At 34.4% G+C, this 15697-nt stretch overlaps 1 protein-coding gene across 1 annotated transcript in view; it reads right to left on the reverse strand.

The window, feature by feature from the left end:
- LOC149303040 (adhesion G protein-coupled receptor V1-like) overlaps positions 1–15697 on the reverse strand; it is a 165437-nt gene that overhangs the window by 107761 nt on the left and 41979 nt on the right. Inside the window, exons 35-54 of the mRNA XM_089481806.1 lie at positions 14775–14905; positions 14537–14636; positions 13721–13900; positions 12881–13047; positions 11889–11982; positions 9962–10040; positions 9230–9368; positions 7933–8074; positions 7408–7670; positions 7130–7305; positions 6848–6972; positions 6338–6519; positions 6000–6137; positions 5251–5358; positions 4555–4807; positions 3917–4036; positions 2694–2916; positions 2009–2213; positions 1299–1445; positions 492–747 (exon numbers count right to left, since the gene is read on the reverse strand). Coding sequence (XP_089337932.1) covers positions 492–747; positions 1299–1445; positions 2009–2213; positions 2694–2916; positions 3917–4036; positions 4555–4807; positions 5251–5358; positions 6000–6137; positions 6338–6519; positions 6848–6972; positions 7130–7305; positions 7408–7670; positions 7933–8074; positions 9230–9368; positions 9962–10040; positions 11889–11982; positions 12881–13047; positions 13721–13900; positions 14537–14636; positions 14775–14905 — 3228 coding nt within the window. The remainder of the gene's footprint in view (positions 1–491; positions 748–1298; positions 1446–2008; positions 2214–2693; positions 2917–3916; positions 4037–4554; positions 4808–5250; positions 5359–5999; positions 6138–6337; positions 6520–6847; positions 6973–7129; positions 7306–7407; positions 7671–7932; positions 8075–9229; positions 9369–9961; positions 10041–11888; positions 11983–12880; positions 13048–13720; positions 13901–14536; positions 14637–14774; positions 14906–15697) is intronic.

Consider the following 15697-nt stretch of genomic DNA (forward strand, 5'->3'; position numbering starts at 1 on the left):
AAGAGGAATGTATGAGAAAGCTAACATTTCTCTCTTGTGAGGTTTTTGGTCCTCGTGAGGATTCATAAGGATGCTTGCACGAACATTCTTCCTGTTTTTTTCCTGGTGACTGGACCAGCCTTTCAGTTACAATGGTTTTTACGACCACTTTTAAAAATTTTGCACCAGAGCCACTTTGAATACATAAAAAATACATCTCAAAGTTATTTTTCCTTCCCACACGTTAACCGCAAAGGAAAGAGGAACAGAGGGGCAGGGTCAAACTTTTTGGATTCTTATCAGCTGCACTCCCTCCAAGACATGAAAAAGTGTGTGCTTAAGGAATTAATTATCAAAAATCGAAAATAACTGAAAAACAAAACTCATTGTATACAGAAAAATAACAGAAGTATAATGCACTGTATTTTAATAGAAGCACACTTTATTATTCTTGCTATACCAATGTGTATGTATTTACTTGCAGAGATTGTTTTTTTATTTAGCGTTCTAACCTGTAGGCTCTTCCACCCTCACAGCCAGTGAGTTGACATCCCATCCGATCACACCATGCGGTGAGTCATTAGGCAGGATGGTCAGCACAGCTTTGGACTTCTGTGGATCTATTACAGCCCCTTTCTGAGGATCTTTGATATTCATAGTTACAGCTTTTGTTAATATCACTGTGATGGTCTCGGCAAGTTCTGCTATATTATCTGCAATAACTGTGACAGTAATTGTAGTAAGTGCTTGGCCATCAGAGAAAGTGACCTAGAAGTAAGGGTAGAAAAGAAATGAACGAATGTTAATGATCTTTGACTTCAGGAATTAATACTCTAGGGTTTGGTAGGAGACGTTTGGCACAAAATCAATTCTATGTATTGAATTTCAAAGTATAGTAAGTATTGTTCGATTAAATGATTAATGATTTTTAAGTTAAAAAAAAAAACGTCATCTACTATATAACACATCTGTAACGCAAAACTGTAGAGCTGTCATTACTTCTATGAACAATGTTTATAATGCATCATAAATAGGAGACTATTTTCTTGTCACTATTGTGAGGTTGAATGAGACGTCAGCTAGCTGTTTGGCATGAGGGGTTTCCTTTCTGCCACCTCTGTATGATAGGCACTATGACCGACAGATTCCCAATTGGTTATAACCAGTGGAAGGGTAAGTAGATTTGTGCCTAAAAAAGATTTAGTCAAAAGATTTACTTTGCACGATCAACTAGAACAAACAAATTTTTTTCCCCACACTCCATGGATGAAAACCAGTTACTTTTTATTGTAACGCTGATTACTGCTGCAATCACATACCATTCCTGAAGAAGGAAATATGTCAGAGACACTGCCATTAGCAAACCACTCCACTGCCACGCGGCCATAAGTGCCCCGCAGACGCTCAATGCTGAAGCTGATCAGATTATCCTGCTCCATCTCTTCCGCTTGTTTCATTAAGGAATTCTAGCACACAAATAAACATTGAAACCAATATATTATAAACCAATCTTTTTTGTGGTGAGGTATGTGGAGCTTACAAAAACATTCATGGAAACATTTTTACTACCGGTTATGATATCGATCACATTCAGCTAGCATTACATTAAAGGGAAATTCGGAGCAATCTATGCACTTTAATGCATATGATAGCTGAGTGTGCCCTCTAAATATTTTTGTCCCCTTACAAATACGTGGAGGGATTCAGCAGCTCCCAGCTACTCGGCTTAGAGGTAGTTGGCTTATTATTATTTTTTTTTACTATTGGTAAATGTCGCATATTAAAGTACCTAGAAAATAAGTAAACTGTCTCTTTCGAAGATTACAATTCATTTTATTTTATCAATACACTAATAAAATGGAAAATTACAAGTATGCCCTGCAATTTCTAAACTCTGTAATGATCTATCAAATTAATTTAATGAAGGGATCCTAAAACTGAAAACTGTGGACAACAATAAAAATACCAACAAATATTCTATATAAAAAATATTACAAAATCATGGTGTCAATATGCATGTTATTATTACCTGAGAGAATCCAATGATTCCATGAGCATAATCATTTGTTGGTATAACAATTGTCACATAGCTGTTAGAACCAATTTCTGCTCCACCTTTTGGGTTTTTTAGTCTTATTCGAAATGACTCATCTTCCTCAGGTATGTAATCATCGAGAATATTGATAGCCAGAGTAGCTTCACTTTGTCCAGGCTCAAACCTCAGCTCACCTGAACTAGCCGAAAGGCAGACACAGCACATCTTTAGAACAATAACACAAATTACCCAAAATATATGTCACGAAGCAAAACAATATCCCAAACTATAAGACTTTTTCTTGCAAAATACATCAACTTACCTATTACCATTTTTTATCTACTATTAGCAGATCGGTGTGTGTCATGATGCCAGGGGATATCTGCATAATTAGATTTTTCAGTCCCGTTTCATCCAAGATAGCTCACATTTGAAATGATACGTTGTATACCCTTCCTTACTACCAAAATGAACAACTGATTCATTTTAAAAAAAGGCATATTTGTAATAATGGGGTGTAAACCTTATGTTGCAACCTTGTACATGTACTATAAACTAATAAAAAATGTCTTATTTAGGCAAGGTAACAATACCCATACCTTCTCATTAACGCTGTATACAGCATGCAAAACCTATGTGATATGTATTACACATAAAAAGTGTTATACTTTGCATTTACCTGGGTATGAAGTCTGAGTGGTTGGAGATAGAAATAAGTTCATAGATCTGAGACTTGGACTCTTCTATCTGAGCAATTATGATTTTGGTTGTATTAATTGACTTTACCACAGCTGAGGACAAATGTTTAGCTGCTGGGGCCAACAGTACAGGAGAAAACTGGCCCTGTTCAGTGTTCAAAGAGTACAATCCAGATACTGTTTCACCAGCAAGCAAAATGTGGGCTAAAGACAAGAACACATAATTGTTTTTACTTATTACGACATATTAATCATTACATCATCAATCATGATTTACAGTAGAAAACACAGCAATGTTTTGTCTCTCTATGGTTTTAATAGGAGGAAATTGATATTCAGCCCATCATAGGGTTAAGAAACATAAAAAAATAAATACAATATCTGTAATTTACAATGCTTGTATACAGAATTCATCACACTTCATTTATACTTTAGGCTAACAAATGAACAGTCTACTGATCACAAGGCACCACTCTGGGTTCGGAATTCCTTGCTTTGTTGTATGTACATATTGGTTATTTCAGAAGCACCCAACAAATCTGTATTTATATGCTTTTTATTGTGTGCTTTCCTTTTTGTATAACTTGAGCTTATTCTAGGGTCTTGACCAAGCTTCTGGGTTAAGCACCCCCGCCATACCACACAGTTGCCTCATTAATGGTTTCCAGAGAGGGCTCTAAAATAAAGGCGAGCCTCAGTGGGTGATGTAGTAACACTGATCCAGCTCCATTGTAAGCATAATAGCAATGATAAGATGAAATATAACACACTAAAATTGGAGTACTTTGACGTAGTAGTGGGCTAAGCAATTTATGCCCATAGAGTGTGACAGAATCCCCACTATGTATACTGACATAGGTGTTAATATTATCTGCCGGTGTGCACTGCTGCCTTACTTTGTTGTAATTGCAAACCATGTGCAATTATAATGATTTAACCGATGCTAAGATTTTGCTCGTGTATCAGCCACAAATGGGAGCTTTAGTATTCATTCAACATTAATTTCTGATTGCACATTTACCCTTCAGTAATTATGCTTCTATATTCTAGTTGGTATATTATATATGTTTTAAAAAACCCTGTTAAATTCATTTTGTGTATTTTATATTTTAGTATAAAATGAGCATGTAAAACAGAGAAGTACTTTTTCAATCACTATATAATAACATCAGATTATACTTTTTGAGTCTCAGAAGGACCTTACCTAGACCAGATGGAGGTGTAAAGCCATGAATCATGTTCGCAGCGAAAGGAATGGATTGAATTCTCTTAAAGAACATTTGACCTGCTTCCCAGAGGAAAGTATGAACAAGAGAGCTTTTTGCTGTGAAAGACAAAATATTAAAGAAATAAATCAAAAAGATATACTTTACTAATTCATGATGAACTAGACTTATTCAGCAGAACACAAGACACAGACAAAATAATACCTGGGGAAAATGATCTTTCCACATTTATATCAATCTTCGTATTAACAGTAAACAAAAAAACATACTTCTAATAGTTAAATCTCCATTGGGCCAATAAAGAGTATCACATGATGTTACCTATGTTTACTATTTTGTATTTTTTGCTAAACATATATTTTTGTTGATCATATTTACTAATAGTGTTAACCTAATGATAGTGATTTGTAATCCCAATCTTACATTGGAAATGATATATATATATATATATATATATATATATATCCAATGAAAAAGAAAACTTAAAACTGGTAGAATGCATATGGTTCATGCTAAATGTTGGGGTCTTTGTTGATGGATACCAATATGGCAAAGAAACTATAGGGTGAACTTGGACTAAAGTTATCATATTTGAAATTTCTCTTCTGAAAAATACCTTCTGAAAAAAAGATGAAGATGTCAGCCCCAGAGGCTACAGAGTCCACACTTGTTGCTCCTTTGATTCCCAACTCCTGGGGATTTCCAAACTGATTGTTTGACCATTCATACATCAGAGACTTGTGATCTGGTTCCGTACGGGACGTGACCAAATAAAACGTTTCTCCACGGGTAAACACTGATAATCCTGACACCCCACTGACTGGGAGTTCTTGATAAAGTGTAAATATGGTGTTGTTCCATTTAAAAACCTAATAAAATATGACATCGACAAGACAAAAAAAAACAACAACAAAACATCAGAATATAAAGGTTTATTTTTAATAAAAAAGGAATATAAAGGTTCAGAATATAACGGTTCATATAGAATTTTGTGGAACTTTAAAGTGGCCCAGCACATTCATGGCATATAGTGACACTTATGTCATCCTACATCTTGTTCTGTGAATATGAAAGGTGTCAGAGAATGATACCTATGTTTGTGATTTTTTTATTTGAGCCTTTGTGAAATATTTTTTTTGGGGACCCCATATTAAATAGCAATATTGATTAGTGATTAGGCATAACTGGTTTTATTTTCTGAATCACATATAAATACATATTGCATTTAAGTTCTAATGATTGTTAAGAAAGAATATTAATGTTACCACATTTCAATTAATAATGTAACAGTCATTTTATACAAATATCTAACCTGAGATGTTTCTGGTTTATTCATATGACTAGCGATGATCAGATAATCTTGATGTGAGATAGAAAGGTGTCTAACACTGCTGGTTTCCGGAACTGTTAAAGTCTGTTTCTGGAAATTCAATATTACAATGACATCATTAGTTCTTGAGCAACAGTTAAAAATCTGTTCAAATGCAACTGCATGTCAAGGTTCAGTTCCCTGGAAAATCAAAGATGTTCTAAATAGTGTTATAACGAGAAGCCAGTTAATTTCCATGGTTAAATGATTAAATGAATGATATTTTAATGTGCATGAATTTATTTCAATTAAGTTTAATAAAATGTAAATCAGTATCTACATTTACAAATCATTTCACTTAATAATTTGTGATTACTAATTCATTAAGTAAAAACTCATGTTATGATTCCCAGATTGAAAATGTATCTTCCCTGAAAGGAAGACAATTGATATTTCCATTTATTTCAAAGTAAAAATGCCTTACATAAGACTAGTGATAGCCAAGTGTTAGAGTCAGATCCCTTGTGCGTGACCTAAAATGATTCATGTACAGTTTGGGAAACATACTTTACAAGGTTATCGGCTAACTAAAGAGTAGAAGGCTGCACCTGTCATCTTAGCCTAAGTATCCTCTTTGCTTATCCCAGGGACGAAGAATTACTCGATTTCTATTCTACAGTTCCTTTTAAATAAAAGCAGAGACTTGGGCATAGGTGTAAATCCTGTCTGTTAATAACACATTATATACTTACCAGAAGCAATCCATGGTTGTGTGTGAATGTATACAATGTGTTATAGAAAGGTCCATCACTCCCACTAGTGATGACTACAAACCGAGATCCATTAATTAGAAATGTCATACAATCATGAGGATTTTCAATTGTAATATCCTGTTAAAATAAAAACAAGATATTTATTTTCACATTTACTAATTTAAGATGTTCAGCTCCTTTCATACAAGTGCTTAGAAAGGAACATGAACTGAGTGATCTTTTTTACTTGTTACTACTTTTTGTACTTTTCAGGTAGTGAGAGCCAACACATCTCTTTACTAGCAAAATGGACAGGATTCTGGTGTCTAGGAACATACCTGGATGGGCACAAAAACACCTCTCCATTCATAGACTGTGGAAAGTGGCGTTGTTGAAGAGGCCATTGGCAAAGTTCTCAGCAAAATGCCATAAAGCAAATCACCATGACTGAAGAAACACCAGCTTGCAGCAGCTTCACTCCAGAAACTTTGCAAAACAGACATCACACTGTTTGGACCCTCTGAAACAAGAAATAACCACAAAATGATTTTAATTTAGTAACAACAGTTGGAATTAACTCAACAGACCTCATATTAATATAAAGTATTCTAAAAATATGTTCACTTGTTTGCATCTATAATGTTTGCATTCATTTGTTATGTGCAGTTTAATTTGTGAAACTCATGAAACTGTGAAAATCAGCCCACAATATGTCCTACAATCTACACTGAATACACAACATGATTGCATCTCACAGCTTAAGTTGAATAACAACATCCTGCAGATGGGTTCAAGTACATCATTTAATTCATATCTTCTGAAACAGAATTCAAGTAAATGGATCTTACTTATTCCCAGCGCGGTTCCTGACAACGTCTCCCATTCCACACTCACAGAAATGTTTAATCCATTGCTGCGGGACACTTTCAAGTAAGCAGTCACATTGCCTTCTTCAATGCTCAAAGAACTCGTCCTAAAATTCCACGTTGGTTAAAAACATATAAAGTTGCATAGTATCACAAGTAGCATTGTCTATTTTTTATATGGCTAATATAGGAGAGGATAAACACATGTAACATCTGTAGTTTATAAGATAATCTACCTATTGTTAATGCTGGTTCCGTGTGTACCTGTTATTTGTTGGGAAAATGCTAAAAAGCCCCTTTGGTGCCTGGTTCTGTAGCACAGTTATCATTGTTTGTGTTCTTGTGCCCAGTCTTGCACCCCCTGTTGGATTAAATAGGGTGACAGTAAAATGCTCATCCATCTCAGGTTCTTCATCAAGCACAGCAGAAATTTCCAGTGTCTGCACACAAAAAATAATTTAGATTTAATTTAATAATTTACAATTTTATATATATGCCCACATTTTAATGAATATATACTATTTATTTTGTACTAATATTACCTTGAATCGCACTCCTTCTTCCAGTACAACATATCCCTGTACTGGGTTGAGATCTCCATCTGCTCCTGAAGCATTTTCACCAGTGACCAGATACTGGACAGCGACCGTACCAAATATTCCCTGTGGGGGATCTCTGACAATGTACAGAACCGCAACACTCTCTGTCATGTACAGTGCTGTAGGTTCTCTGAGAAAGAATCGCTCACTGTTGTTGAAGGACAGAACTCCAAGTCCGTCATCATTGGCAAGGATTGTAACCGTAGCTGTGTCAATAGGATTAAAAGTAACTTCATGGAACAAAACATTGCAACAACGTGTAACTATATTTTAAGTGACTAAAACCCTTTTATACAATTAAAAAAAGGTATCCGGACAACTGTATTAACTATTCTGTTAAAATGCAAAAATATACAATGTACTATAAATTATGGATTATTATTGTCATGTTTTTATTTTAAATAAAATATATCTTAGTTATTTTTCCTAAATTGACATTAAAAACACAAACATAGTTCCATTTTTTACCTGTTGTGTTAGCACCCAGTTCAAGTCCATGAGAAGGATTTGCGAGTATCAGCTGGAAACTCTCATCCCCTTCTGGGATGTCATCATCATTAATATTTATATCTATATATTTATATTTTTCTCCTTCAGCAAAAGTCAAAACCTGGAAACAAAATTACAATGTAAAGTGTAAATCTTTTCTTGATTTGCTCATTAAAAAAATAAAATGATTCTCCATGTCAAGTAAAGTCACAAATTACACAATCCTACATGCCATTAGCAAAAAGTTGTTACAGTATAATAGTTTCGTCTGATATACCTTAATTATATTACCAGACTTGAATTTACTTCTTTGGATATTTGAGGACATGATTATTGCTCTATTATAAATCCTAGTTCTTCAAAGTTCAGCTTCCATCTCTATTAAATGTAGTTTTTTAAAAAATGTTGTTCTAACCGCCTGTTATAACTTACAGCTCAGGAAGTGCTCAGAAGCAGAGCAATATACCATAGTGTGTTCTAAAGATGTATATAAGCTGTCCCTAAATACCCTAAATAAATGAGAATGATTCACGCAATATAAAAGACATTGTCTAGCTGTAACTGTTTTGATAAAAAGAGTTTAAAAGCTTATGCTTACATTCTTACACCCTTCTGTATTGCGAGACCCCCAAAGCCATGTACTGCTTCTATGCTGCAAGGCTGATTACCGGGGACCATATACTAATCCATAGCACGGTATTTCTCCGAAAGAGGCTAATTTATACATTTAGAGATACATGAACGCCTACATGAGGCAGTTTACCGAATGTGCTCATTAACTCTTATCTAAAAACTTTACTTTAAACAACATTTGCTCCCTCACACACCAGGTGCAAGCATGTGCAGTGGTATTTTATGTTGACATACTATGTTGGTATAAAGCTTCAACTTGGCTGAGAAACAATATGCCTCTTCATTAACCCTTCCTCCAACAATTTACCCTTAAACATGCTTCATCATACTATTAACCCCTTTGTGTCACAATACTCTTCCAGGCACTGCTAAAGCATTTACTGAATGACATGCTTTCCAGATTTTAAGAAGATTAATAAGAATTAAACATTAATATTTACATGTAAAAATAAATTATATAAAAAAACAGCAATTCCAACAGTTTACTGGCATTAAGTAACATTTCAGCTGGGTTCATTGCTGGAACATCTATGTATATGATAATGTACTTTGTCAAATGTATTGAAATTTCACAGATTGATTGTAATCAAGTAGGAATCCGTGAATCTCTCTTCCAAGCACACATCGGTTATGGAAATCTTACCGTGGCGGTAGCATTAAAATCCATCCCAAGCTGAGCTCTTAAATTCTGTGCGTAGAAAAACAAAGTTACATTTCCGTAGGTCCCTTTGTTTCTGCATGCCACTAGGGTCAAAATACCATGGGATTCATTAACTTCATAGCTGAAAAAGAAATAGAAATCACTGGTTTAGTTGTTGTAAGGTGACTTTTTTATTATGATCTCATAACCAATTAGTGTCAGTGTTATTTGAAAATTCTGCCTCTGTCAAGAACATGATCAGAAATAGCCACAACAACAGAAAACAGCAAAACTGTAGCACTACATATACTTTAAAAGTTTATTATAAAAAGAAAAATGGTCTTTGTGAAAAAGTGTTTTTAGAAAGCAAATATTTCCTGCATTCCTCACATCTTGCTTTTAGAACAGCATCACTTACCAAAATGAAAAAAAAATAAAGCAAAGTGTTGAAATTGCTGGAAAAACCATACAATTTCAATATACAGTATCTTAAATGATGACAGAGTGTAAATATTTATACCCTTCTACAGGAGAAAATAGTGACGTTGCTAGAAGAAGATGGTAACTCAGCGTCGTACACCTCCCTAGGAACTGTGCTGAGCTGGAACTCGGCAGTGCCCAGTTTACAAAATAAGGCAACACAATCTTTATTTCCAACTCGACAACCAAGGTTAAAGTTCCATAGTTACGTGTGATAACTGGATCCTATTTTGTCCAGGAATCCCTTGTACACACCTTGTTGTTTCCCATTCAATGACTCCCTGGATTCCATCATTTGCCTCAATAATGATCTGAGCTGTCATGCCTTCAGCATCTAGAAACAAAAAAACCCCCCAAAAGTTAATGAAAAGGAAAAACTATTTAGTATCATGACATTTTCAAAAGCTTTTTTTTGGGTATCTTTTTAATAAGGAAAATGGATATGATCATATTTGTCCAAGAAAATGCCATGACTCTGTGTGAACAGGGAGCTTCCTATCTCTGCCTTCTATCAGACGATAGCGTGCTGACTGTGGAGGTGCTGGGACACTACGAAGGCTGACTCTTGAATTTGGCTACCAGCACCTGGGCTGGTATCCAGCCTACACTATATATTTCTCCCTCTCCTCAAATATCTTCTAAGTATTCGTGGAAAAGAATGAAGCTTTATCTGAAACGTACTTTGAGTGGAACTTTTTCAGTCTGTTTTTTTTATATACATCTCCTTTGACTAAGACTCCTATTATTTTTTACTTTTTTGTTTTAGACTAGCACTCATCTATAACAGATAACAAGTAAAAGTGCACTTAATTTAGGACGATTAATAACAGTATCATTATTTTAAATTCCTCAAAGAGCAAAGGGGACTTTATGATGTCTTGTTACAAATGTATCAATCTCCATCTATGCAAAGATGCTCCGGTATAACAATATAATCACACAGTTCCTCTTTAAAAGGTTTATTGTGTTTTTCATGTTTAAAAAAATATATAAACACAGAGTTTATATATATATTCAAGGTCACCTTTACTTGATTGTTGATTAATAATTTAAAAACAATTCCTGAAGGCTGAAGAAGACCCATGACTTACTAATCTTTTATTATTATGATTGCTCCCTACTCCTTTTTACTTTTTGCCTTGCACAATTCAGCCTGTAGTGCATACACACGCCTCGGAGCTTACTACTGAATTATTGAATCTAATAAATATTGTAGGTAGAAGCATGGTTTAAGTCATTTCGATAGATTACCTTTCATCCGGTAATAAAGGAATTCTATCATGTCAACAGCAAGCATGCAGAAATAAAACAAGGATAACAAGGCAGAGTTAAAGGAAAAGAAATATAGATTTCAGAAAAGTCTCTTTAGGGTAACAGAATGTAAATAGACATAAGACAATGCATTTAGATGTCACCAGTATTACTGTACATAAGAAAATAAACAACTAGGATCTACTTAACTTTACTGGAAAAATAATTTAACACAAGCATTTATTTCTATAACTACCAAAACACCATTGATTCCATTCCCTGTTAATATTTTTTTTTACTTTTTCTTGAATTTGCTAATAAAAACAAGGTTGATGGCAGGACGTTAAAACAACAGGTTTGTCACTTTTCATATAAGAAAAGTCTTAAAATGTATATGCCACCCACAAAATAACTATTTTGCAGCAGTCTGATCTAGATCCGTATCCAAATGAATCACTCTGTAACTTCAGACCACTGCAGATTTGTGATGGGAGTTGTTTCTGTCTACGGCTCTTTCCTGCTCATGCAGCTGCATTTTCTCCTTGCTATTCTCTCTTATCTGTTTCCTTGCTGTAACGATTTCTTGGCACACAGCCATATTGTTAGGGACATAATATTGTTTGATTTGGGGCTACTGTCCATTCACATAAGGATGCACCTCTCGACATCACATGGCTAACTTGTAAAACAAACAGCCATTGATTGTGGACTTTTCTGCTTTACCATAGGTACAGAAAGACCAATTTTTTTGTTGTTTTTTTTTTATTTATTAATAATAATGAAACCAGAAAAATATATTATCCTTCCATTACAGAAACAACCTGCAAAACACAGGGAAGATGTCAGAATTTGACATGACTGCTCCTTTACTAGAGAATTATGATTAATAAATTGTCAAAATTTGAGATTATAGGTTTGTAGATAAAAGTACCGAGTCTTGGTGGAGATGAGGTCAGCAACTTTACAGTAAGTTCCACAGAAACCATAGTGATCAGGATATGCTCTTGAAGTTCAGGTATGTCGTCCTGTAGATGGATGTAAAGCAAAATATTTAAGCATTGCAATAGTGGCATCATAGGGGAAAAATACCAGCAAAGGAACACCATGAGACATGGGCAAGGCAATGCTAAAATCAAAGCAAATTGATTTCTTCTCCACTTTTATGATTATTTCTACAATTATTATATATCAAACATAATCTTGCATTTGATCTTTAATTTGACTGCTTCATCAGTACTTCCAATGGTGCTGCTCTGTCCCTGCAAAGTGCAAAATTACCAGGGTGGACTGCCTGGAGATGCCCATGCCATGGAGTTATCCACCTAATTACACCTATCATGGTTACATGATGTCATTTGTCCTCCTACCTTCCTAAATAATAACACATAAACAATAATGGTAACTGATTCATCTTAAAAGCACAGTCATGTATGAATGCGTGAGCTATGCGACATATGATATATTAAACAAAGCCTATCTGTCTGTCTTTAGGTCTGCCTGTCTGCTACAAGTGTGTTTCTCAGCATATCACATGTATTATTACATAGTGCTAGTAATTTTGTTTTTAAAAAAAAGACACAAGACCACCACGTTCAAACTTGAGAAGCACAAAGTAGAATCACAAGTGTCAAATATAATTGTTCAGCTTTCATTGTAATTAGCTACAAAGTGTACATTTTGCTATATTCATAACTATTATCAGTAATTATCACATCCCCCGCAACTAACTAAAAAAAATCACGAAAAATAGCTTTGATTTATCATCATAGCAATCAATCAGCTACACAGTCCCACTTGTCGACTTTTGACTTTTTTAACATTGCAGCAGAATTAATTCTCATTTACAAACCCCATTACTTCATAGCTGACAAACTCAGATGTTGTGTTTTGAGCATAACAAAGTTGTCATGTTGGCAGACATACCTCCAGAATAGATACATTAAGGGCAGCCGTTGTTTGGCCATCGTGTAGTATCAATGAGCCAGAGACTGGTATGAAATCCAGTCCAGGCTCGGCGAACTGTCCTTCACTCATCTGATTCAGCGTATGAAGTGGATCAAGTGTTGTGGCGAAAGTAACATTAATATCCCCTGACAAATACAGTAACACAGAAATACAATTGATATATATATATAGAAATACAGTCATAACTGCTGTAATACAGAACTTTGGAATTAACTGGATTTTACTGGAATGTATATTTAGAGGTTAAATAATTTACTAACATTACAACAACTAAATCATTTAGCATTAAGAAAGTGCTTGTGTGTTAGAAACAAAGTTTGTAAGCCTGATATGTTTTTTAGAAAACTAAAAGATACTATTATAATAAATTATATTATTCATTATATTCTTCATGTTGGCGTTCCAAAACCAAGTAAAGAAGTTGTGAAATAATGCCCGAATGTAGTTTGAAGAGTCATAATGCATGATACTCTAATGAAATACCTTGGTCCTGAATTCTAACATGATATGATATTAATAAATATTATTGTAGCCTTCCAATGTTCCATATGTTATAAGCACATGATCTATTGACAAGTATGTTCAATTAGATGGTTGCTGTAGCTTGATGGAGGGAACTGGGACACTAGCCCATATTTCCTGGTTTTACAAATTGAACAACATGATAACCATGATACTAGACATCCCTGTTGTATTTTGTTGCTGTTATATGCAAACTCTCTAATTTATTCATTTCTAATACATTATTATTCTTTTGTTTCATCTATGTTTTGTATTATCATCTCCTAAAACACAAACCTAGGGATCCATACTCCCGGTTGATGAAGAGTTGAATTGTTTTATTTCCCTCTTCTGTTAAAACAATTCTTGACGAAGGAGCAAAATTCAATACCCCATGTGGTTCATCACTGGCCTCTACAGTAAGAACAGCCTCATATCCTTGTTTATCAAGGGCACCTACCCCTGTGCCATATACACCTAGAAACAAAGAGTAACACTATCAGCGATGTTTAACCTTTAAATATAAAGTTCCATTGAAAGATTATTTTTTTCACATTAAATAAAGGATTGGATACAGAAATTTAGTTTAGCATTGAAGAAAAGCAGCTTTACTTCCATTTTGTTCCAATAAACAAGCCTGTAGGTAGTGTGATAAGTGTGAGCCGTGGTGGTTGTTTAGTAGATTGGGTTAAAAATAACAGGGCTAGAAAACACATACATATGGCAAATATGTAATTGTTTTTAATCATAATATGTGAAAACTAGAATTGTTCTAAAACAGAAATAATGCAATGATTTTTTTAAATGTGTGTTTAATGTAATACTAGTAATAAAATGTTGTTGTCTATAGATATTGCCAGATTACAGGGCCCAGTAATAAAAGGTAGGTCCAGTCTGCATAGTCTTTAAAAAAAAATATATGGGTTAATAGAGGTTCCATACATTTACTGCTAAAGCCCGATCAACATAAAACAGCTCATACCTCTATTTTACTTTCAGCACACACGTCATCTCTCCGCCACAGTAAGTAGGATGTTAAGCAGTAGCATGGAAGGAATGGAAAACTCGAAAGTCCTACAAACCTTATACCTCTCTAAATGATTATCTACCCACCTTGCGTTGTTACATTGTAGAGAACAAGTTGGTATTCTTCTTTTTGCTCAGGTATATGGTCGTCCAACAGATGAACAACAAAGCTTGCATTTAATGCTCCCTGGTAGCAACAAAGAAAAAAATGATTAATCAATTAAAAGACTATTCTCGATAATTCATTTGTATCACAATTTTGCGTAATAAAAAAAATTCTCCTTGTTTTAGAACTTTTAAAGATACCGAGTATTCTACTTCATACCTCTGGAAAGTGTAATAAGCCTGTGCTGTTCTCAAAGTTTAGCTCTAGATGATGGCCAATAATCTTCCAGTGGACAGTTACGTTTCCATGCGCAGGATATGTTCGTAAAACATGGAACAACAGCTTTTCCCCTATAACAGTAAAATAAATTCATTATTAAGATTTTTTTGATGCTAGGTAAGTAATACATTTTCCAATATTTCCTAATGCTCAGTAAGACAAAGAACCAAAATGCACTAAAATAAGCATATTACGCTATATCATGTCAAATTAACTCATACATGGATATGCAGATTGTATATTTTCTCAATAGTATAGATGTCATAGAAAAGTAGCAAACGGGAGGGTTAAATGCATTAATAACTGCTAACAAAAGTAATTTATTATAACAAACAAATATAACACGACAAAGAGCTTCATTGATACTTTTCCCCAAGAAACAAAGAAATAAACATGCCTAACACACATCATTTTGCACTTAGTAATATAAACTTGCTCTCCAACGGATCAGGCAAAGCCATCATGAGATGATGGTTGCTGGATACAATGCTGCATAGACCAGGTGACGGTATCCTTAGGGTTTATGGTAAAGCATCAAGCATGACGACTTGAATGTATCAATACAATTCTTTAATACTGTATGTAATAAGGTCATACTGCCCATGCAAGGTCAAACAGTATTTGGTGCCATTTGAGAACTGCCTATAATTTTTTACACTTTATGACACAGCGTTATGCCTAGAAAACATCAGAGGATATAAATGACATACCCAGTACTGTACATTAATAAGGATAATTCTATTATTTCTTATTGATTTATTTAGCGCTACAGAATTTCTTCTATTAAGGAAAATGATTAGTCTTGGAAACTCTAATTTTCTTTGGTCACTTTAAGATATTTGTGGAAAGAAAATATGTCTAAA

The sequence above is a fragment of the Sceloporus occidentalis genome, unplaced genomic scaffold (genome assembly GCF_023333645.1).
Source record: "Sceloporus occidentalis isolate IW3139 unplaced genomic scaffold, rSceOcc1.0.p SCAF_16, whole genome shotgun sequence".
In the NCBI taxonomy this organism is placed as follows: domain Eukaryota; kingdom Metazoa; phylum Chordata; class Lepidosauria; order Squamata; family Phrynosomatidae; genus Sceloporus; species Sceloporus occidentalis.